This window comes from Anas platyrhynchos, chromosome 3 (genome assembly GCF_047663525.1).
Source record: "Anas platyrhynchos isolate ZD024472 breed Pekin duck chromosome 3, IASCAAS_PekinDuck_T2T, whole genome shotgun sequence".
Taxonomy (NCBI): domain Eukaryota; kingdom Metazoa; phylum Chordata; class Aves; order Anseriformes; family Anatidae; genus Anas; species Anas platyrhynchos.
In genome coordinates, this window is record NC_092589.1 from 110,654,422 (window position 1) to 110,679,304 (window position 24,883).

At 47.3% G+C, this 24,883-nt stretch overlaps 1 protein-coding gene across 1 annotated transcript; it reads left to right on the forward strand.

Annotated features, from left to right (window-relative positions):
- The first annotated feature begins 15,548 nt into the window (after positions 1 to 15,548).
- Positions 15,549 to 24,883, forward strand: LOC113843336 (uncharacterized). The gene is made up of 6 exons (XM_027455292.3): positions 15,549 to 15,933; positions 16,125 to 16,176; positions 16,291 to 16,330; positions 16,426 to 16,515; positions 16,898 to 18,550; positions 23,954 to 24,883. Exons 1-6 carry the CDS (start codon positions 15,808 to 15,810, stop codon positions 24,672 to 24,674), a joined length of 2,682 nt encoding a protein of 893 aa, XP_027311093.3. The 5' UTR covers positions 15,549 to 15,807; the 3' UTR covers positions 24,675 to 24,883.

A 24,883-nucleotide genomic window follows, 5' to 3' on the forward strand; every position in this document is an offset into this window, starting at 1 on the left:
ACCTTGGATCCTGACCCACTTCAAGTTTTCCCACCCCGCTTCATGCCTTGATGCCGTCAACAGTCTCAGCAGAAAGGATCCTCCCCTTTCCCAAGGGGAGCTGTGGGATCACCCCAACCTTCCGGAGCGATGAGATGAGACAAGAGGCAGCTCTTGTTGGTACCAGTACACAACTCCAGGTCACATCCTAGAGGTTGGAGGGGGTCAGGGCCATGCTGTCATTTATTCCTCCCTGGGCCACGTGCAAGATCTAGGAGGGGTGTTCTGCTCCACCCTTCACTTACTTTCCCCCAATGCTCATGAGTCACTCACACACTGCTTCATTTCAGTGGCTCATTCTGGTGATGTTTCTCCCAGCCGTCTCACTCTGGATACCCACAGACCCGTTAATAAAGGATCCTGGCTGGGATGCTGGCCCCTGACTCACATACGTGCTTAATGTGATTTATGTTCATGACCAGTAAAAGGAAAAAAATCACCTGAGGCATTACTTTTTTTTTTTTTCAATAACATATCTGGGAAGGTAGAAGGTGCTAAACGAGCAGCAGGATCGCTCTCTGCCTTCAGTGAAAACACTGCCTATTACGAGTAAAACATTAATTCAAGAAATCAAATGCAAGTGGTAGGCAGTTCAAACAAAGCTTGTTTCCTGGTTCAAAGCCCAGCTCAGACCTTGATCTGTCTGCCCCCAGAATTTGTTAAAAAGGCAGGTTTCACTCTATCGGTTATGACTGGATGTTACGGTAAAAAAGTGGTAGCAAAGTGTTTTGAATAACTTGAGCATTTCCAGGCTGTGCATGCTTGCTGTTAAGAAGCAGTGATCTCCCTGGCACACACTGGGAGATTTTCTAATTAAATTACAATTCTGAGCAAGTGAAATGTTGTTTCATTGCAGCATAGGTTATTTAGTTAAAGATTAAAAACAAACAAGCAAAAACCCCTAAAACTACTACAGAATATGAATTGCCAGGGTTAAAGTACTCTCAGGTGCATCGGTGTAAATCCGCTGATAACACCTCTGCTGACAGGGTTATCCTGAATTTGGACTGGTGCAACTGGAGGGTGGGAACAATATTTGCAGTAAATACACCCCTATGCTTTCAAACACCCTGTATCACCCAGCTATGCAAACTACCATCAGCAGAGCATGGATGTGTTATTTTGGAACAAACGAACAACAACAACAAAAAAGCCTGTTACATTAAAACAATAAAGACAATGAGTGAGAGGGAGTTTAATCAGAGGGCAGGCTTGTGGTCTTAATGTTCCCACAGATCTGTAGATATAAACCTCCTCTCACACCAGGCTTCATGTACTCATGCTCTCCTCTGAGGAGAAGCAAGGAGACTTGTCTATAATTATACTCATTAGTACCTGTCTTTTTATAATGCTTCCAATTTTTTTTTTTTTCCAGAGGAAAAATATGAGGCATGAGTTGTATGATGTAATTTCTATCATAAAATCTTCCCTAACAGCCTGCCTAATCAAGTGCTGTTTGTTGTTTGTTAGTAGCCTTGTCTTTGTAGCTGCAAGAGGTAAAAATATGTGCGGCATGACTTTCAGGGAGAGGCAACAGTTTTTACTGAGGGGAAAAAAAAAGAAAAAAGATTTAGAAAAACACAGTTAGGAAAGCAGACAGGCTTTCAAGCAACAAGTTGGACTTGAAGAAGTGTTTGTATGCCTGAAAGCTTGCCTGCTTTTTCCATCTTTATCACTTGGTCTATTAAAAGATTACGGCCCCCCACAAAACTTGCCCCAGTTATTTACCAAAAAAGTGCTTTGAACAGCTGGGAGCTTGCAGTTTATACAGATGCTTAACAGAAAATTGGATGAATATAATACTATCGTAATAGAGAAAAGACATGAAAAAAAGGTCTGTCACCAGATCAATCATGAGAACCCATCACTGCTGCGCAGGGATGAAGTGGCTCTGCAGAAGGGTCAGTGTTTGTTTCTTGGTTTAATGGAAGGAAGGCATTTGAAGCTGGCCATAAAAGTGGATGATGTGAGGATAAAGCGAACCAAGTGATTAGCCTTGAGAAAAAAAAAATGCTCTGGTGTCATGATCCAAACTTTGCAGCCAGTTGGTGCTTTAGAGCAACAGTAGAGCTCTTTGTCTGGCTTAGTTGAGTCATACAATTATCTCAATAACAGTAAGTACCTAGCAACAGCCTCAATAAACACCCATTTATTTGATTAATCAGCCATTTTGAAACAGGTTTGGTAAACATTACTCTTTCACTTCTGGATTACATTATTAAAAAAGCTGCCCACTGAAGCTGCTCCCCACGCTATGAATAACCGCACGAAACCGCAGATGTCCTGCCCAGCTTGGGCAGGTGGGCTGAGCTTAACTTGACACTTCTTGCCCACGTCCAAGTACAGAAAGCAGGTACAGGTCAGAGAAGCATTTATCGTGGGTTTTCTAGCTCACAATAGAGCTGCTGATGTTAACGAGCACTGGCAATAACCACACAAGAATCTGGTGGCTGTGAGACCAAGATAGGAAGAAAGAAGAAGCAGAGCCTTAGTTTCCATTAATGTAAACATTTGCATGTGATATTTAAGGATAACTCACAGTGGCTGGTATGTAGTTTAAGTGCTGAAAGGGTTTTGAGTACTCAGAGATTGCGAGAAGTGTTTGCAGTGGATTGGGATCTGGGAACAAATGGAATTTTTGTTATCGTGAAAGATATCAAGATTATTTCCAAAGTAACCCTTGATGGACTTCTGTGAAAGGGAGGCTGTGAAGTCTAGTTAGAGAGCATGTATATGCATATGCATACAAATAATAAGCATGTAACAACCTATTTCTATATGTATGTATATAGGGGCTGGAGGTGCTCTCTTTGTGGGAATGCCGAGGATGAAGCTGTTTCCTGCTTTTTCCCAAGCTCTTCGAATGGTGCTGTGCCTACTTCTCGTACATTGATGAGGAATTGAACCGAAGGAACAGGAAAAGACATTTACAGGAAAATGTCTTTGTTCAACTGAACCTCTGCCTACCCTCTTGCCCTCAGGTAAACGCACCGTCCGGCTGTGTGGTCTGAATGACCTTCTCTCAACCTTCCCTGCTGAAACTCTTCTGTTTTGCATGAAATAATTAAGCATAGATCTCTACTTGCTTCAGTCATGATGGAAAATTATGCACCTGCTTTTGCACCCAGGGTTTCGTTTCATTCTGGTATCATAAAGCCACTTAAATATGTGTTCTTTTTCATCGATATGCCCGTTTTATCCCTGGTATTAAAGTACTATTGAGCAGCAAGAGTTTATTCCCTTTCCTGCTGATTTTTAATGTACAAAGAAATAAACTCTTTTTATGACTGTGTTCACAGCCCAGGGATTGTGCCTGTCATTAAAGCAATACAGCGTCTGCGTTCAGATAAGATCTAAATCTAACCTTGCTCAGCGGAGAGGAAAGGAAAAAGCAGACCTCTCTCCTGCAAAACATCACCTGTCTGCAGCGTGGGGGTGAGGTTCTCAGGTGCCTCCTGATCTCCCAGCTTATCTCAACCAGCCATCACACCTCCTCATGTTTTTCATGCCTTGTCTTCATGCAGTGTCAACAGGGAACCATGAAATGCATTTCTGTAAAGACACAAAAAATCATTTAAAGTAAGAAGTACACACAATAACAGAAGTACACACTTCACATACATTAGAGTTAATTCATTACGTGTTTTACAAAAATTTGCCTGGGATCATCTCAGGATTTTTCCTCCAGAACTTACAACCCGTATAATGTGAAGATGTTGAGGAGTCTCCACCCTTAGATACTTTTTCAAAACTTGATTGAACAAACCCCTTGAACAATCTCATCTAACTCTGAAGCTAGTCTTGCCGGATCTCCTTTCCATATCGTTATTTTTTTCTAATAATTCAATGAAAATTTAACCACAAAACTGACACCTGCTATGCCACAGAAGGCAACACGCATGCCACAGTATGCAGCGTGTACTCCGTTATACCACAAAGACCATTGAATACATTTCATTGGTTTACTTTCCCCGAAGGGAGAAAAAGCCTTTAGGAATGTGCGCTGTGGCTCTTAGAGCTGTTTTCATGTAAAGTCCCAAGTAATGCAAGAGAAAGGACAAACAGCAGCATTTACCTTCCCTGGGTGCAATTACTCATTAATAGGCAATTTTACTATTTGCAGTGAGCTGTACAGGAGGGATGAATGCAATTATTTGCCCATTGTGTTTTCTTTGCTTTTTTACATTTCCTCGTGCATCATGTCTGGCTGGTTGTTAGCACCGATTTCCCAGTTTCTTCCTTGTTACCAGGTTAAGGGTCGGTTAAGGGTCTTCACCCCTCTGTCCACTGAGGATTGGAAAGATTTGACACAAGGCTGATTGCAACAGAAAGAGAATAAATGCAATGGCTTTCACAGATGCACACAGATCATCTAAGTGTCCTTTTACTCTGAAGAGTGAAAGCCTTTGATTGGGACTGCTGTTTCTGTGGACAACATACCACTACCTGAATAAACTCACATTGTGCCATGGCACGTGCGGGAAAACAAATGTGTGCAGGTCCATTCTGGTTGGGACACAGCATACAAAACAAAGGTGAGACTGTGCAGTGCAGGAATCTACTTGTTTCTACTGTTTCCCCCTACAGAGGATGTTTGTAAATTAGTAGCCATAGAGACCTATGAAAATAAAAAGAGGGGGACAGATATGGGATCTCTTGTACTAAAAGAAGTCAAAGGAGACCACTATATGAAATTTAAAAGATTAGGAAAGACAATAGTTTAAAAAAAAAAAAAAAAAAAAAAAAAGCCAGAATTCTCTCAATGGAGAGAATTGCAATCACTGTCAATCTTTCTTTTATTGATTACACATCTCAGAAAGGGAACACAGCACTTTTTAACAGCTCCCTCTGTTCAATGGACAGAGTGCTACGCAAGTCAGGACAGATGTGAAGTATAGTGTAGTAGCTTTGAGAGGTAATGCTTGTGAACTGCACTTTTATCACATGATTTCTTAGTGCAAAAAAGCCTAAAAACACAGCACACTGAAATAAAAGCTCTGCTTTTGTTCTTTCCTTGGAGATTAGAACAGAATCCAGATAAAGTCAAGCTTGAAATGACATTATCCCAGGGAGCTTGGAAATAAAGCATCAAAATTGCAGGGTGAAAAGTTTCTAAATCATACCAGCTAGCCAGAACTTGTTAGGTTCATGACTGATAACCACAAAGTTCAGCTGATCTTTCATGGAACGAATATAGTAAATTTCCTTTCTGGGGGTTATATTTACCCAACCTTTTCAGGTTGCATTATCACCCGCTGTAATGTATTTAACTTCCATTCATGAGTAACTCTGGCACTTTACTGCTTTTCAGCTATACAAACAACAAAAATACTGAGTTCCTGACCACAAATAAAGGAGAAACGTTTGAACATAACGTTTTTATTAATGAAATATATCGACACATGTCTATATTGATGTCTGTCATGTTGCCACTGAAGTTGAAAGGAATGAGAGGAATATGAATTTTCCTAAAGCACTGGCTGATTTCTGAAGACCATGTCCTAAGAGACATTGAGTATAAGTGATTCTATCAGTGGCAACTACAGATCTGCAGTATCTTTAATAATTGGCTACAATACAACTTCCATCATAAAATGTGTACATTAATACATTAAAACATACTGTAAAGGTGAGCATGAAGTACAGAGTATTTGGAAATGTAGTATCCACCTGATTATTTAAAATGTTTTTTTTTTTTCTTTTTTTTTTTTTTCCGTTATTTAATATTAAAAGTAAAACAGTCATGCAACACTCATTTATTTTGCACAATCGGTATTATTATAAGAGATAAATAGAGATAAATATTTTATTAAAGTTGAAGTTACAAAGAAGCACACCACATTAAACTGAGAATTAAGCTGAGGCACATTTATATACTATAAACTTAGTGTACAGGTTTGGAAGTGGCAAAATCCCGTTATCGAGTTCCTACACCATGAAGTAGGCTTTTTAAAAGACATAGTCCAGCTACACAGTCCTGGCATGTGAGAATTCCTGAGAAAATCAAAGTTATCAAATAGCAGAATTGGTCAGGGTTAGGAGGCTGAGACATGGTGTCTCCTGCAGGAGATCCCGTGTTTCTTAGCAGACGCTAAAGGAGGGGTAGGCACATGCATGACACAGCTCCATCCACACCTGGACTCAGCACAGCTTTTCTTGGTGAATGGCTCTTGGGAAAAATATCTGCTTGATTTCAGCAAAACTTAAACAAGTAACCCTAGCTTCACTGAACAGTTAGGCATAGATGTAGGGGGAGGATTTGGCCAGTGATGGTCTGTCCTTCTCACCGGTGAACTCATAAACAAACCATCAAAATGCAGTGTTTTGCCAAAAGGAAAGATTTAGGAATGAAACATGAAAATTACACCCAAGTGCTGTGGTTGTAGGCACACCTATGCCCATTTTTTGCACAGGAGAACTCACTCGAGGTTCCTTCCAGGAGCTCCTGCAGGTCCAGGTAAATGAGATATTTGTTGCTTCTTCTCCTGGACGGCTGGGAACCTGATTATACACTGCTAATGTTTGCTCTTTCATTTCAGGACTTGGCTGCACTTCAGAAACAGATGCCATTTCTTAATGGTCAAAATGATTTCTGCTGTCAATCTGTATGCACAGCTAGAAACAACACAACAGTGAGGTAGAGGCGTCCTGGTCTGAAAATGAGATGGGGAGCTTGGAAGTCCTACAGTGTGCTTTATATTCAGTTACAGGGTATATAAAATTATGCAGTATGTGCATTGACGTAACATCATTAACTATACGCTTAAAAACCTTTACTTTCCAAGGTCATAAAAAATAAAAATCTCAAAGTAGACCTGTGCTAAGTGAAAACAGTGGACCAAGTTCATTAGCAGCTCATTATCCTGCTGTCCCTGACAAACAGTAGGTTAGCAATAAATATACAGTGATCCTTGGATAGCTTTTTATTTACTGTTTTGACACCAGAAGTCATTTATGTGAGGTGTTCGAAGCATCAGATGAAGGGAGGAGTAAGCTGCCCTCTGTTCTGCCTTTGAGCATGGAGGTGAGGAGCCCTCTGGGGAGCTGGCTCGCAGCTTCGGGCCGTGGCAACATCTGGGCTGACCCAAGATAACAGCTCGGTGGCCATAAAGTTTGGGTGCACTCACTCTCGGGCACTGCCATACCCGCAGTTAAAACCATCTGGTGACTTTAAAAGGAGCAGACTTAGGGCTGGAGGTGAGTGCTCTGCAAAATCCCATGTATTACCTACCGCTCATGGATCGTCTCCACAAGCCTTTAAAGGAAGCGTTTGGGCTGATCAGGGCCTAGGTACACACCCGTCTTCTCTGGCAAGTTTTGCAGCTTCCTGGGAACAAAAAGCTGCCAAGGATGGGTGGTTGCTGACATCCACCCCCGCAAACTGGAAGCCTGTTTGACTGTTTCAGGGCAAATGGCCTGGCAGTGACCATAGGCCATGCTTCGAGCGGCTGCTGTGGAGAGCAAGCTGTGGAAAACACATGAAAAAAAATGAGCAAAGGGTTTTCGTCCCTCTTCACCACCTCAGTAAAACAGCCTGGGCTAATGTCTCATCCCTCAGGCTTTCTGTCACTCCTTTTCTGGTGTTCTCAGTCTTCCCACCCGCTAAATGCCTATCTGCCAGCACACTGCAGACTGACGGCGCATCTCTTTGTAGTTGCTCATACTGGGCAAAAAAAAACCCCTCCGCTTGTTGAAAGATGCTTTAATTGAATTTTGTGAAAGCAAATCTTCTGAATGACAGTGCTGGAAAGATGAGGCCTGCATATATTAAAGAAGATAGAAGGGCAGATAAGTAGGCCCAGCATGTAGGCCTCCGTCACATCTATTCAACGGAAATAATTCACACTTCATATTTTTTAAGTGCCCAATCTCACATTTTCAAATGACTTCAATTTTACAGTCACTTAACAGATTGCCTCCAGTTTTGCCTTATCTCTTCAGTCTCTATTAATAAATAAACCAGGCCAGGGACCATTTGCTGGCCCCGAGGCAAAGCGGCATGGCACAGCCGCCATCTGTATGGCTGCGCTCTCTTTCTGCCCCTATGCATCAAGGCCGAGTAAAAACCCTTGTGAACAGTCCTTGGCCTGGACAGTGCTGCTTGGCACAAGCCAGCAGTAATGGGGTGCATGCTAAAAAGCAAACATGCCCACAGTCGTGTGCCCAGGTCTGAACCTCCACTCCAGCCCCATTTTGTTGACCGGGATGGGGGTCCTCAGTGAGAATGGCTTTCTGTCCAGTTCCAGTTCTCTAAATCTTGCCAATGTTTAGATATTTGTAATGTATGTTCCTAAGTAGCACAGATGGAAAAACTTCATATTTTTCATTAATTTATGTCAAGACTTATCTGGTTCATTTTCCACTGGTGCACTTGAGGGTTGCAGTCAAGGGGTGGTGGCGCACAGCACAGAGTACAACATCTAGGAAAACCCAGCCAAATACAAATAATCCTGAAAATTAACATCTGCACAGCCACTTATGCTTTCAGTCTGCAGAATAAATAAATAAATAAATAAATAAATAAATAAATTTTGTTTTGTTTTGTTTTATTCGTTTTGTTTTGTTTTGTTTTTCATCAGTGATCTTGTCAGCACCTTCTAGAAGAAAGCTGGTCAGCATCCTCCAATGGTCAAGGACCAGGAAGGTTTCCAACAGGACAAGGTAAGTCTGATAAACCATCAGGAAGAAATTAAACCTGGAGAGACCATTATTTTGCTATTTCTTCTTCACTAAATACCATCCAGACTCGGACAGCTTGAGCCCCAGTGTAAATGGGGTTGCAGGCAGGTGATATTTGCCAAGTTTTGCCAGGCAACCCCGCATAGCCAAAGTTCATGGGCAGGTTCCTCGGGCGCCTGAGTGCTGTAGTACTTTTCATCTGGCTCTCAAGAAGCACTTAGAAAAGCAGGAACGATGCTCTGCTCTGCTCAGAATCTCTTCCACAGGATTTATTTGCCTATAGCCTGGAAAGCAATTAACAAGTTGCATTACTCCTGAAGCTGGTAATAGACACTTCAAGTGTTGAGTGTATCTCTATTAGCTCTCTGCTGTAACCATTCTTAGGACTTGACAAGGGCTGACAGCTTGGAGATGTATTATCTGCCATTACTTTGCATAATTACTATTCACCCAAAAAGTCCTTATTGAATTTACATAGTTATAATATAGTTGGCAACCCACACAGCTAATGGATTACACACTGGTGGCAGAAGCAGGTTTTAGAGCAGTTTATTTATTTAATAGGCAAAAAAGTATGAAGAGCCAGGTTATGATTCATGTAATTCATTGCCATTGACTTATAAGTGTTTAATACAAGGCCTTCAGCACACCAGTGAAAAATGAGAGCACCTCTAGTCTAGTGATGATAGCTTGAATGTCAGGAATTCAGGATTTTAGCCCCAGAATTCATCTTTTTAACTTCTTCCATATTAGCTAAAATGGAAGCTATCACACCTGCCAGAGGAGCTGAAAGAGAATCTGCCCCTCACTTCCCCATGTGGGTTCCCCAGGAGTCCCAGCATGAGCATCCCCTTTTAAGCTCTTGCTTTCCCTACCGTGCAGATGGTCAGAAAACAGCTGTAGGCTTTGGGCTGAGCTCTATGTGCTGCCACAATCTGCCACAAACACCTGCGTACCCTGCTCAGTGGTATCAGAGACCTTGTCTCCTTGGGGCTGCCTCTGCAAGCACAGCTCATCGGCAGGGTCTCTCACTGTGTCTGTGGCAGAGCTGGAAGACGGAGCAGTGCTGGGGTTGCTGGAGTCTAATCTCTGCTGTTTTTATCAGATCTTTACAGATCATCCTTGCCTGTGTGTGTTAGAAGTCCTCTGAGCATTGACAGTGGGATTAATTGGTCTTCCCCCATGTTTGAGGTATTTGTTATGATGCTTCATCTCTATTCAGTCATCCAACACAGGCTGAACTCAGTCTGCAGCCTTCCCTCAGTACAGGCACTAATGGGATCTGCTTTCTTTTCCTATTGTGATGAAACCTATGGGAAATAAATATCTTTGCTACTTACTGATGTCTCCTGACTATCCATATGAATGCACAGTTTTGTGTGGGTATTGCACTTGACTCAGCTTATCTCAAGGCTATCACATCAGTCAGGGGATATTCCCTAGGAAGGGAGTATTTCTTAATCATGTTCATTTAATCCATTTCACCATACTGCTAATCTTAGCGTAGGAGGACCTCCCAAAGTGCTCTTGTACATAACAAATATGAGCAGCCTTCATCTGACTTCAGCAATGCTTCCTCCCATGGAGGAGCATTGAAACCATGCTGGAATCCTTGAAATGGTTACAGCTGTCCAGCAAACCAATGCAGGTGAAAGTTGGTTTTGTCAAAAGAAACAAACAAACAAACAAAGTCCTATTTTTCACGTGCTCAGAGCCCAGCTGGTTCTTCCCTCTGGACCGGCTTTCCAGAGTAAGTAAGGAAGAAAGACACACACGTGGCTCCATCAGCCAAGTGTTGCCCCCAGAAGTCTGTTCCCAATGCAGGGGCCAGCACAAAGGCACAGGTTTTAGTGATTAAGACATTCGGCACTGGTATTATATTTCCCTATGAGTCTTGCTCATGAAGGACTTTGGACAACCTTTTGGCCTTCCCCCCTTGGATAAGCAGAACCATGCAAGAATAATAGGAACATGAGAACCTTCAATAGCACAGACTCCCTCGGACTGAGCTCTCTGGACTTAAAAAGTCTCACACTACACAACAACCGCAGGACAGACAGACGGGAAATGCTACCAGCCGCAGCGGCTGCTGGCATGAGGTTGCTCTCCTGCTCCCTCAGCAGTTTTTTTCCAGCCTTCTTCTGATTCATCAGCACCAGCCACTCACATCTTCATGTGCACTGTGGCCCCACTTAGCTTATTCCAGAGGAGGCGGAATTCCTGACCATCATTCTTTTTCTTTTCTCTTTCTTCCTAATCAGATACACTTTGCTTTGCAAAGGCTGTTGGAAAAACATTTCGTTTCTCAGCACCAAAGCCAGCAAGTGTTGGCAGATTTGTAGCACATCACGATGGTGTGTGGTGGTTCCAAAGAACAATGAGTACCTACAACACCTGAACGGGGTCAAGACTTACACCATAGATGATGCACAACGGCTGCATGAAAGAGCAGAGTGCTTCAACTAAACAAGATAAAGACACTGCGAGCACTGCATCACTGCTTTGAGTTTTCTCATTCCTTCCTCTTGATCGTGGTCCATCTCAACCATTGCTCATTTCTCATGAAAAGAGAATGTAATTTGGTTCAGTTTCAGTAAGTTTCATGAAAATTTTGTCCCCGTGTAGATACCTCCATCCATCTATTTTTAATAGCATGTTGATTTTCTATGTGCTGTGCCGCAGCAGGCAGGGTACAGCTGGAACTCCTTTTCAGTAGAAATCCGTGCTCAAGGCCTTTAGAAACTGTCATGCTTTGAGGACACACAGAGATGACATCTCTGAGAGATGTCCTGTTCTGGTCAAAGCCAGCTGCCTCAAGGGAGGCCAAGAGCCCCAGCTCTGTGGTGGACAACAGGCAGGGCAGGAAGACAACTCCACCAACACCCAGCTGTTGGTTTCACAGTGACCAGTGATGTGGGACTGGTGGCTACAAAATAATCTTTATAGGAACAGGAATTCAACTCCTGCTTTGACCTATCAGTTATGCTAAGACTATACTAAGATGGAGCGCAGATTACTCCAGACAGATGTCCTCTTTCTGTCAATTACTTGCAAATATGCAGACTTTCATGGTGTGCTGGTAAAAACTTTTTAGCCCTATCTGTACTAACTCTTAAATCATTACTGCAGAGCACAGTTGTGGCTTTTTGTTGTTGTTGATGTTGTTTGTTTTGTTTTTCTTCTGAATAGAAAAAGATCTCGGATAGCCAGGTGATAACCTTGATGGAGAAAGACACTATGGCATAAAAGATCTAAAATGGATTAGTGACATGCACTGCCCAACAGAGATATCAGCCTGAGCCATGTTAATGAACACCTTTACAAATCTCTTTTAAAATTGTTTAATGCCATAAAGATTACTGGTTAGATGAGCCCTAGAGCTCTTTCAAGATGCCCATTATTGTACTATTGGATTGCATGCATATTTAAATTAAATTGCATTTTAAGTTCTGGCACATTTGCCTGTTAAACATTTACACATTTGAGATTTTAACAGCCCTGTTTTTTTGCTGTATGGAGTAAAAAGGGTAGCTGGGGGACTTTGGACAACTACACTGAACTTTAAACATATGGATGTGGGCAGGGAGGGTCTGCTGTCATTATTCTCTGCTTTCTCTGGTTAACAAATATGGTTTTGGATTCAGCAGTAGCCACCAGTTTCTTGAGAGGTCAGGGGCTTAAAGCTTGTCTCGGTAAAAGATGCTCTGTTAAGTTACTGCATATTGTCCATTTGTTAGTTTTGTTTATGCACATCTCTAGACCTTAAGATGTCAGACATGACTAGTTTCATAAATAAACTACCTGTTCTATTCAAACCTTTTCAGATCAGATTTGTTGTATTGCATATTTCCAGACCAGTCAGGGAAGAGCATTTTCCAGTGTAAGCATTTAAACTTTTTACAAGGGAAGACACATGACTGTAACAATCTCTGTTTTGTGAATTCCTCTTCCTAAACCTGAAAGACAATTTATAATGTGCTTAAAGTTCCTCCAAGAGAGAATTGGGCCATGTGCTTTTAGCCATTTAAAGCACCAGTAAAATGCAGTATCCAGCATACAAAGGGTAATCTCACTACTTCATAAACTTTCTCTCAGAATCCTACAGCTCTTCCATTTACTTTTTTTTTAATTTTTGTATTTGGGAGCTTGTCACTGGCAGATGCTGAGACAGCGCTGCGGTGATTGAACATCAAGAATCAAGTCTCACAGCCCTCACCAGAACATGGCCAGGCACCACCCTGAGGCTTCAAATATCAGGTTAAGGTTTAATCACTGATCCAATTATCCTTTGTGAATAAAGAGGTATACCAGCTGGTTAATATTTCACCATCTTTTGGACTTACTGTTCAAAACGGCTGCTAAGTAGAAAATGTGACAGCAGCCTTGTATTTGGGGATGAGATGGCCCAAGACAAAAAGACAAGGAGGATATTTTCCTGCAGACTCAATTAATTTGTACAGTAAGTTAAGATGAGGATGTTATGTGTAGAGGATGTCTCCAAGGTGTTAATGTCATTTAGGCAAGTTGTGGGGGTTTGTGTGTGGGCACAGTGCAAGCTCCCCAGGTGACAGAGAGAGGTTGTTTACTCAGTTATTCAAACAGGACAGCTCTTGAGTGACAGCTGTCATTATGGCAGGCTGAGTTTGCAGATCTTCTCTTGTTTACAATGAAGTAGGAGCTAGGAGTGCCTCCTACACCATCTGATATACCTTCTGGATAATGGAGAGCTGTTAAATATCTCTGGTTACATTGCTTTGCCTAATTGAAGTCACTCTGGTGACATGATGTCTAATTATTTCTTGTAAGAACCTGGTCACACATTACCTATCTCTTGCTAAGCATTTCTAATGAACACTACATGGTTATTTTGCTTAGCTGAATTCTATGTATTGAATTAAACCCTTTCAACCAGTGAAGTCAGCACAACTCATTTGGTTCTTTTAATCTGGTCTATTCAAAAGTTATTGTTACAGTTATAAAGTTAGATTTGTCATGTGAATGAAGAATGCATTTAGATACCTCTTAAACTCAAGGCACTTCATAGCCACATTGTATTTACTACTGGAGTACAACTCTGGTGTCACTGAACCTAGAAAGGAGCTAAATCAGTAGTTTAACTTGCCACGTTTCAAGGAAAAGTCATTGAAAATTCAGTGAACAAATACCACTCAAATAATTTTCTGAAATAACCCTTGCATGCTCAGTGGTGTAGTTCAGCTTTGCCATCAGTTACATGGAGCAGGACCGTCTCCTCGACGAGACTCTAACCACACAGGGTCCAGCCTCTTACTATTCAGTGCAGGAAAAAAAATGTGACAAAGTCTTATCCAGGTGTGTCACACCACTGTGGTGTGGGAAGTATGAGGACCTACAGCACAACGCATGGACTCAGGAGGGTGTCTCAGCACAACCCTCTGGTGTATCTGCCCCTCCCCCCGGTCTTGTGCCATCTGCAGACTTCTGCCCCATCATGCAGGTCACTAATGAAGATCCTAAACAGGACTGGATCCAGTATTGACCCCTGGCGTATGCTGCTAGTTACTGGCCTCCACCTAGACTTTGTGCCACTGATCACCAGCCACCCTTGTGGGCTCGACCATTCTGTCAGTTTTCAGTGCACCCCACTGACTGCCCATCCAGCCCATACATATACAGCTTGTCTACAAGAAACTTACAGAAGATGGTGTGAAAGGCCGTACTGAAGTGCAGGCAGACAGTATCCATGCTCCCCCTTCATCTACCAGGCCAGTCCTTTCATTGCAGAAGCTTATCGAGTTGGTCAAGCAGGACTTCCCTGTGGTGAATCCCCGCCATCTTCTTTGCCTACAAGGGTAGCCAGGAAGCGATTACCCTCCCTGTATTTCTGCCACGTTTTCTCACCCTTTTTCTTCCTATTCTCTTCCTCATGCCCCTCAGGGTGAGGGAAAGGAAGGTGACTGAGCGGCTGGTCAGGTGCCTTGTTGCCCATCCAGGGCCAACCCACCCCACTGTAATCCCCCGTTTGGTAGAGGAACCTTGAGCAGGCTCCTCACCCTCGCCCTTGCTCTCCCACTTGGGCATTCCCCATTGCCTCCAGCCCACCCCTAGCACGAGGGCTGTTTGCACACACATGACAATGACAGAATCCACCACCACAGCCAAAGCTCTTTCTGGACTGTCACTGGCACCACAACCACGGCAGTGCTGGGCAAGTGTGCTGGTTTTACTCATGGGTGGCTGAGCTCCACCACAACCGCTCTCTCACTCCCCATCCTCAAAGAGGAATGGGGAGAAAATATGATGAAAAGGGCTCAAGGGTTGAGATAAGGACGGGGAGATCGCTCAACAGTTATCATGACAGGCAAAACACACTCAGCATAGGGAGATAGTTTTATTGCCTATTACTAACAAGTTAGAGAAGTGAGAAACAAAGGAAAAAAACAAAAACGCCTTCCCCCCATCCGCCCTCTTCCACCTTCTCCCCCCAAGAGGTGAAAGGGAATGGGGGAATGGGGCTGTGGTCAGTCTATAGCACTTTGTCTCCGCTGTTCCTTCTCAGTCACTCTTGTCCCCTGTGCTGTGGGGTCCCACCAACGGGATGAAGTCCTTGCTGAACTGATCTGGCTTGGACTTTCCACAGGCAGCAGCCCCTAAAGAACTGCTCCAGATATGGGTCCGTACCATGGAGGTCCATCCCACAGGAGCAAACTGCTCCAGCACTGGTCCTCCACAGGCAGCAGCTCCCCCCAGACCTGGCCATGGCCCTGCTGAGCTGATCTGTCCTGGCCCTGCTTGCTGCTGCCAGCTGGTTTAGCTCAGCTCAGGGAGGGCCACCTCATCCCCACTGTGCCTGCATCACAAACGTTGCCATGGCTGCACGCTGCTGTCATCACAGCTGGTGAGGGATGACAGCCCCGAGTCCATGCGCATCACAATCGGGGGCGGTTTATGTAAGCGGGGCTGAGCGAGGCTGGCTGCCATTTTGCCGCGAGCTGACAAGTGAAGAGGGACAAGCTTGAGCAGGGCAGGTGGAGCAAGGGGACCGTGAGTGCGGTCCACCTGATCCTCCTCAAGCCAGCCGAGTTTGGCTCTCTGTGGCACGTCACAGGCATGGCTGATATGTGGGGAATGAGCTTCTTCCCCAGCCCAGAAGCTTTCTGGGCCTTCTACTCCTTCTTGTGGCTGCTACTGATGGCAGTTGCCTGCTACTTCCTGATGCCCGGGGCGAAGCCGCAGGTAGGAGTCAGGGCTGGTGCTGAGGCAGGCCCTGCCTGGGAGGGGAGGCCGTGTCCCAGCCGGGCCTGGCCAGCCTGGGCCAGGAGGCTTGGGGCAGGCACGGGCCTGGCCCTGGCCATGCCTTGGGTTTGTGGGTGCTGCTGAGGCTGCTGTGGACTCCCTCTCACCCGCTGCTTTCTGTGCCCATGTAGGAAGGGAGGAAGACAAGGCACCACTGCAGAAGACACCAGGAGAATCGCAGAGGTGAGCAGCGCTGGGCAAGGGCAGGTGCCCTGCAAAGACACTGCCTGACCCCATGTGCCCGCCGCCCCCCCACAGCCTCCCCATCCACTGACTCTCTGTCTTCTCTGCCAGCAGTTTGGACCCTCCACAACTCTTCATGGTGCAAGAGGAACCAGTAAGTGGAATCGTCACCCCTGGGATGTGACAGCCCCCTCTAGTCACTCCCCACCAAAGGAGGTCCTGCTAATGCTTCCCTTTGCCCCTTTGCAGATGTCCTGAGCATGCAAAGGTGGATGGAGTCCAGGAACTAGCCAAACTGTTCAGCAGGAACCTTGAGGACTTCAACAAATGCATGGAAATGTGAGACAACGGAGGAGGGGAAGGGGAAGGGGATGGGGATGGGAACAGGGACAGGGTTTGGGGGCATGGATGAGTGCAACAGATTGTGGGGGCACAGGGACACTTGCAGACTAAAATCCAAGGAGCAATGCCCTTGCAGAAGGATTTAGCGCTGAGGCACAGAGATAGCAGTGTCCCCTCTCTTTCTGGGCCAGATGGAGTTTCTGTGCCCAGCCGGCAGAGAGGGAGCCTTGGGCAAGGGACCACAGGGTCTCTTGGGGGACCCCAGAGAAATGACACAGCCTGCCAGCTCCTTCGGGACAGAGGGAGAGTCCCACGGTGCTCAGGAGTGCTTGACTCAGCATTCCCATCATCTTCCTTCTCCTTCTCCTCCTCCACACAGGCTTGACTTGGAGTTGCCAGAGGACAGCCGTGAGTCTACCACTTCTGACATAGAGAGTGACACCAGCTGCTCTTCAGTGATGTCTCTGGACTCTTGGCACACCATCTCCTGCACTAGTATCATGGAGAACAAAAGCACACAGATTTCATGGCCATCTACCCCCACTCCTGTGCAGAAAGCAGACTCACTTCATGGTTCTGAGGTCCAACCTGGCCTCATGCATCCCAAGGCTGGCCCTGGGAAGCAGCGTGACCATGACACTCGCCCACCCTGCATAGAAGAGGTGGTCAGATGCCACAGGGCCAGCAGTGTGCAGCAAAACCAGCAACATGTCCAGGTCCAGCAGGCTGCTCCCACCCATCCTCCAGCGGTGCCTAAATTCCAGTCCACAAAACTGGAGGCACAAAAGGAGACCCAGGAGACCCAGGAGACCTTGGACTGCTTCCCCCCAAAAAAGAAAGAGGAGCAGAAACAGGGCCTGCCAGCTGATGTGGACAAGCCTTCAAAAGACCCTGCCTCTGCTTCAAAAATATCTAAGCGAGCAGAAAAGCCTACTTTGAAGGTGATTCCCATGGTGCGGGAAATGCCCTGTGTGGACAAGACCGTGGAAAGACATCTGGAGGGGCCTGATATACAAAAGAAGATAAAAAGATTCTTCAGGATGACAAGAAAGTTCCTGGCTTCCATGAAGAGATTTTTCAGCTACATCCAGGGGCAAAAAGACTCTCAGACTGAGGCTCCACAGAGGAACACCAGGCAGCGCCACTGCTCACCCTTCCAGCACTTTCAGCAGCACGCTCACACCACAAAGTCGGCAGTGCAGCTGTCAGAGCAGACCCCTGGCCCTCAGCAAGAGGCAGCAGCCCCCAAGGACAAATTCACCCAGGGGATGAAGGAGCCTGTCCACTCTGTGCCAGCAACTATTCCGAAAGTGGCACAAGGGATGAAGCCTCAGGACGGTGGGGACAAACCCCGACAGAAGACGGGGTGTGGAGGAAGAGCCAACGGCAGCAGCACGACCAGCAAGATGACCCTGCCTGGCACCAGCAAGAAGAACCGGGGCCCTGGGGCAGCAGGGCTTGTTTGCAGTCCTTCCCCTTCCACACAGGCAGAGCAGGCATCGCCACAGAGCAAGGGAGCTCCACGGGGTCAATCAGATAAGAAGGGTGATGGCCCCAGCATCTCCGCTACGGGGGACATGGGGACACCAGCACCTCCAAGAAGAAGGCGCCCACGGAGAAAACACAGCTTCAGTGGGGACAGACCCTCAGCTCTGCCACGACCTCCACACCACGTTTGGATTGCTCTTGATATGCCCCACATGACAAAGGTCCCTGCAGCACGAAAAGAATGCCGCAAAGCCAAACAAAATGATAAAGATCTGGAGAAGCAGGTGCAGGCTTCACAGTCGAAGCAACTCCCAGACAATGCGGGGCAACCAAGGGTGGATACAGCAGCAGAGGGCACTGGGGCTGTGCCACGCAGAAGACACAGAAGGGCACGGAAGGACAAGGGATGCTCCCAGGACAGATCTGTCTTCGCAAGACTCCGCCCTAAGTGCATCAAAGCCACCTTGGTCCCAAAGGAGAGAATCTGGAGGTGCCGTTCCCCTGAGGCTTTCAGAGGCAGCATGGGCTGCCAAGCTCCCTGGAGGTCAGTGTGACAGAATCATAACCTCATAGAATAAGAGAATAGCTTGGTTTGGAAGGGGCCTTAAAGATCATCCTATTCCAAGCCCCCTGCCATGGGCAGGGATGCCACCCACTAGATCCGGTTGCCCAGGGCCTCATCCAGTCTGCCCTTGAACATCTGTAGGGTTGGGGTATCTACAACTTCTCTGGGCAACCTGTGCCAGTGCCTCACCACCCTCTGAGAGAAAAATTTCCTCCTAAGGTCTAGTCTAAATCTTTTAATTTAAGACCATTCTCCCTTGCTCTATCGCTATCCACACAAGTTAAGAGCCTTTCCCCATCTGTTTTATAACACCCCTTCAAGTATGAAATGGTCATAATGAGGTCTCCCTTGAGCCTTCTCTTCTTCAGGCTGAACATCCCCAGCTCTCAGCCTTTCTTCATAGGAGAAGTGCTCCAGCCCTCTGATCATCTTTGTAGCCCTCCCCTGGACCTGCTCGACCAGCCCCACATCCTTCTTGTGCTGGGGGCCCCAGACCTAGGCACAGTGCTCCAAATGGGGCCTCACAAGGGCAGAGCAGAGGGGGACAGTCACCTCCCTGCACCTGCTGGCCACTGCTCTGCTGACGGAACCACAGGACACAGTTGGCCTTCTGGGCTGCAAGCACACACTGCTGGCGCATGTTGAGCTTCTCACCCACCAGAACCCCCAAGTCCTTCTCCCTGGGGCTGCTCTCAATGAGTTCTCTCAGTCCATCCTCAAGTCTGGGATTGCCCTGACCCAGGTGCAGCACCATGCGTTGAACCTCTTGTTGAACCTCATAAGGCTTCTGTGGGCCCACTTCTTTAGGCTGTCTAGGTCCCTTTGGATGGCATCCCTTCCTTCTGTTGTATCAACTGCACCACTCAGCTTGGTGTCATCTGCAAACTTGCTGAGGGTGGACTCGATCCCACTGTCTATGTCACTGATAAACATATAAAACAGTGCTGGTCCCAGGACAGACTCCTGAGGAACACTGCTCGTCACCAGTCTCCACCTGGACATTGACCACCACTCTGGGTGCAACCTTCAAGCCAACTCCTTGTTCTCTAAATGGTCTACCCATCAAATCCATGCCTCTCCAATTTGGAGACCAGGATGTCATGCTGAACCGTGGCAAAAGCCTTACAGAAGTCCAAGTAGATGACGTCAGTCAGTCCTCCCTTGTCAGCTGATGCAGACACTCCATCACAGAAGGCCAGCAGATTCGTAAGGCATGGTTTGCCCTTGGTGAAGCTCTGCTGGCTGTTACAGATCACCTTCTTGTCGTGCATGAGCCTTCACATTGCCTCCAGGAAGATTCATTCCATGATCTTCCCAGGCACATACATGAGGCTCACAAGTGTGTAGCTCCCCAGGTCTTCTTTTCACAGAATCACAGAATCACAGAATCTCTAGGTTGGAAGAGACCTCAAGATCATCGTGTCCAACCTCTAACCTAACACTAACAGTCCCCACTAAACCATATCCCTAAGCTCTACATCTAAACGTCTTTTGAAGACTTCCAGGGATGGTGACTCCACCACCTCCCTGGGCAGCCCGTTCCAGTGCCTAACAACCCTTTCAGTAAAGAAATTCTTCCTAACATCTAACCTAAAACTCCCCTGGCGCAACTTTAGCCCATTCCCCCTCGTCCTGTCACCAGGCACATGGGAGAACAGGCCAACCCCCACCTCACTACAGCCTCCTTTAAGGTATCTGTAGAGTGCGATAAGGTCGCCCCTGAGCCTCCTCTTCTCCAGGTTGAACAAGCCCAGCTCCTTCAGCCGCTCCTCGTAGGACTTGTTCTCCAGGCCACTCACCAGCTTCGTCGCCCTTCTTTGGACCTGCTCAAGCACCTCGATGTCCTTCTTGTAGCGACGGGCCCAAAACTGAACACAGTACTCAAGGTGCGGCCTCACCAGAGCCGAGTACAGGGGGACGATCACCTCCCTAGCCCTGCTGGCCACACTGTTTTTGATACAAGCCAGGATGCCATTGGCCTTCTTGGCCACCTGAGCACACTGCTGGCTCATATTCAGCCGACTGTCCACCATCACTCCCAGGTCCTTCTCTGCCTGGCAGCTCTCCAACCATTCGTCTCCCGGCCTGTAGCTCTGCTTGGGGTTATTGCGCCCCAGGTGCAGGACCCGGCACTTGGCCTTGTTAACGTCATGCAGTTGACCTCAGCCCATCGGTGCAGCCTATCCAGATCCTCCTGCAGAGCCTTCCTACCCTCGAGCAGATCGACACACGCACCTAACTTGGTGTCATCTGCGAACTTACTGAGGGTGCACTCAATGCCGTCGTCCAGATCATTGATGAAGATGTTAAAGAGGACCGGCCCCAGCACCGAGCCCTGGGGGACGCCACTAGTGACTGGCCTCCAACTGGACTTCTACCCCTTTTTCTACCCCTTTTAAAATTTTAAAAACTTTCCCTTTTTCCATTCACTGTGGGCTTCACCTCACTGTCATGATTTTTCACATATGATGGAGCCAATTCCTTCGGGACCCTAGGATGCGTGTCATCAGGCCCCATAGACTTGTCGTAGTTAAGTTGCATCAGGAGGTCCCAAACCTGCTCTTCCTTACAGCTGGAAGGACTCTGCTTCCCCAGCCCCTGCCTAAAGATCTGGGGACACAAGGGATGTGGGAAGCATGACCACTAGTGTAGATTGAGGCAAAGAAGTTGCTAAGTACCTCTGCCTTCTCCACATCTGTTGTTAGCAGTTCTCCATCTTCATCAGCCAGAGGCGCTACACTCTCCCTAGTCCTTCTTCTGTGGCCAAAGTACCTGTAGAATCCCTTTATGTTATTCTTTGCATCTCTTGCCAAGTTCAGTTCTGTCAGTGCCTTGGCTTTCCTGATCCCATCCCTGCACATCCAGAGAGAATTACTGTACTCTTTCCAGGGCACAAAGCCCTCTTTCCATCGTCTACGTGTTTCCTTCTTTTGCCTAAGCTTTACCAGCAGATCCTTATTCAACCATGGCGGTTTCCTGCCTTCCTGGTTTGATGTGTTACAAATGGGAATACAGAGCTCTTGCACTCCAGGGAAGATATCCTTAAAGAGTTGCCAGCTCTGATCAGATCCTCTGACCAGCTGGGGTATGGTCACTGCAACCTAGGCTTCCTCCAATCTTAACTTCTTTAATAAGCTCCTTCTTCACTGGTGAGCACCAGGTCCAGTAACACTTCTCCGCTGGTTGGTTTGTCTAATATGTGGAATAGGAACTAGTCCTCAGTGGACTCCAGAAGTCTCCTGGATTGCTTACTGCCTGCCATGCGGCTTTCCCAGCAAACATAGGTGTGATTGAGATCCCCCAGGAGGATGAGAGACTGTGAGCATGATGCTTCCTGATCATCTAGCTCCACTCCCCTGCCATGGGTCTCTAAGGTCTCGAAACCGCTCTTCACTTATAGTGGGTGGGACTTTGATCCCCCCCCAACCTCCATCTGCGGGTTCAGGGAAACAAAAGACTTGAGAAGCCTGTCTTTCAGTGAAGACGGAGGCAAAGAAGTTGTTGAATACCTCTGCTTTCTCCATGTCTATTGTCACCAGAAGTTGAGATGACAGAGGTCCCAGTGCCCGTTCTTCCGTATGCACTAGGACAGGCAGTGTGAGCCTGGGAATAGCAGACAGATGCCTTCTTGCTGTGGAAAGGGGTGGGCTCATCTCCAAAGTCCCTGCCTCTCTGTTTCAAGGAGGATCACGGTTGTGCCTAGGAGATAACCCCAAACCCCTTGGAAGGTGCTGGGATCAGAGTCCTGAGCTCTGGGGCTCACTAGGAGCTCTACATGCCCAAGCACTTACTGAGGCAAGAAAACAGACAAGAAGGTGGACATGAGCAGGAACCCTAAGTGGGAGGAAGAGGGCAGTGACAGCTGGCAGAGAGGAGTGATAAAGAAGAGATCTTGCAGATCTCACTCCATTTCACTAAGTGTTTAAATGTTTATCACCTTTACTTCCCAATACGCAAACCAATAGTTGGATGTCTAAGATTCAGTGAATTTCCCCAAGCTGAGTCACAGAATCACAGACTAGTTTGAGGTTGGCAGGGACCTCTGGAGCTCATCTGGTTCAGTGTCCCTGCTCCAGCAGACACCCAGAGCAGGGTGCCCAGCACCACATCCAGGCGGCTTTTGAAGGTCTCCAAGGAGGAGACCCCACAGCCCCTGGGCAACCAGTGCCAGTGCTCGGTCACCCTCGTATCCAGTACTGACCCCTGGAGTATGCCGCTAGTTAATGGCCTCCACCTAGACTTTGTACCACTGATCACCAGCCACCCTTGTGGGCTCGACCATTCTACCGTTTTTCAGTGCACCCCACTGACTGACCATCCAGCCCATACATCTACAGCTTGTCTGCAAGCTTATTGAGTTGCTCAAGCAGGACTTCCCTTTGGTGAATCCCTGTCATCTTCTTCGCCCATGAATGGTAGTCAGGGAGCGATCGCCTTGCCTGCATTTCAGCCACATGTTTTCTTGCTCTTTATCTTCCTAGTTGGCCCTACCTAGTGAGAAGCCAGAGGTCTTGTAGGGCCCTGCGCAGGGCCAGCTCTTGGCACTGGGGTGGGTTGGCCATGGCCCCACTGCACTGAGCTGTCCTGGCTGGCAGGGCTAGATGCTGCCTGGTGCTCGGGTGAAGGTCACCTCCTCGGGTTTAGCTCAGCTTGGGGAGGGCCACCTCATCCCCGCTGTCCCTGCAGCACAAACATTGCCATGGCTGCGCGCTGCTGTCAGCACAGCTGGTGAGGGATGACGACCCCACGTCAACGCGCATCCCAGAGGGCGGTGGTTATGGTCATATAAGTGGGGCTGAGTGAGGCTGGCTGCCATTTTGCCGATGAGCTGACAAGCAAAGAGGGACAAGCTTGAGCTGGGAAGGTGGATCAGGGAGAGGGGTCAGCAGGGCAGCAGCTGCCCTCTGCCCCTTTGCAGATGTCCCCCACCGAGCATGCAAATGAGGATGAATTGTCTGAACTAGCCAAACTGTTCAGCAAGAACTTTGAGGACCTCAGCAGATACACGGAAATGTGAGGCCACTGAGGAGGGGATGGGGATGAGAACAGGGACAGGGTTTGGGGGCATGGGTGAGTGCAATGGCTTGTGGGGGCACAGGGAAATTTGCGAACTAAAATCCATGGAGCAATGCCCTTGCAGAAGGATTTACCGCTGAGGCACAGAGATAGCAGTGTCCCCTCTCTTTCTGGGCCAGATGGAGTTTCTGTGCCCAGCCGGCAGAGAGGGAGCCTTGGGCAAGGGACCACAGGGTCTCTTGGGGGACCCCAGAGAAATGACACAGCCTGCCAGCTCCTTCGGGATAGAGGGAGAGTCCCAGGGTGCTCAGGAGTGCTTGGCTTAGCATTCCCATCATCTTCCTTCTCCTTCTCCTCCTCACACAGGCTTGACTTGAAGTTGCCAGAGGACAGCGGTGAGTTTCTCACTTCTGACACAGAGAGTGATACCAGCTGCTCTTCAAGAACATCTCTGGACTCTTGGCGCACCATCTCCTGCACTACCGTCACGGAGGATGAAACCAGACAGATTTCACAGGCATCTATCCCCGCTCCTATTCAGAAAGCAGTCTCACTTCATGCTCGCCCACCCTGCACTAAAGAAGTGGTGGTCAGATGCCACAGGGCCAGCAGTGAGAAACAAAAGCAGACTCAGGAGACCCAGGAGACCCTGGACTGCTTCCCCCCAAAAAAGAAAGAGGAGCAGAAACTGGGCCTGCCAGCTGATGTGGACAAGCCTTCAAAAGACCCTGCCTCTGCTTCAAAAATAACTAAGCAAGCAGAAAAGCCTACTTTGAAGGTGATTCCCATGGTGCGGGAAATGCCCTGTGTGGACAAGACCGTGGATGGACATCTGGAGGGGCCTGAAATACAAAAGGAGATAAAAAGATTCTTCAGGGTACCAAGAAAGTTCCTGGATTCCATGAAGAGATTTTTCAGCTACATCCAGGGGCAAAAAGACTCTCAGACTCTCAGACTGAGGCTCCACAGAGGAACACCAGGCAGCACCACCCTTTTGGCGCTTTCAGCAGCATGCTCACACCACAAAGTCGGCAGTGCAGCTGTCAGAGCAGACCCCTGGCCCTCAGCAAGAGGCAGCAGCCCCTAAGGACGCATTGACCCACGGGTCATTACCATAACAAGAACCAAAAGAACCACAAAAAACGTTTAACTCCGGGAGCCCCCATCCCCTGCCCTGTCTGGCCACGCGCTTCCCCTTACTGGTCCAAGGTTCAGCAGGACCCAGCAGGGCACGGATCCAGCAAGCAGAAGATTTCTGCCAGCCCCACGATGGAGCGGGGGCTCTCTCAATAAACA

Coding starts and splice junctions, on each gene's coding strand:
- LOC113843336 (XM_027455292.3), top strand. CDS start 15,808: ATGGCTGATATGTGGGGAATGAGCTTCTTCCCCAGCCCAGAAGCTTTC. Junction 16,177..16,290: donor ACACCAGGAGAATCGCAGAG/GTGAGCAGCGCT, acceptor CTCTGCCAGCAG/TTTGGACCCTCCACAACTCT. Junction 18,551..23,953: donor GGCTGCCAAGCTCCCTGGAG/GTCAGTGTGACA, acceptor CTCCTCACACAG/GCTTGACTTGAAGTTGCCAG.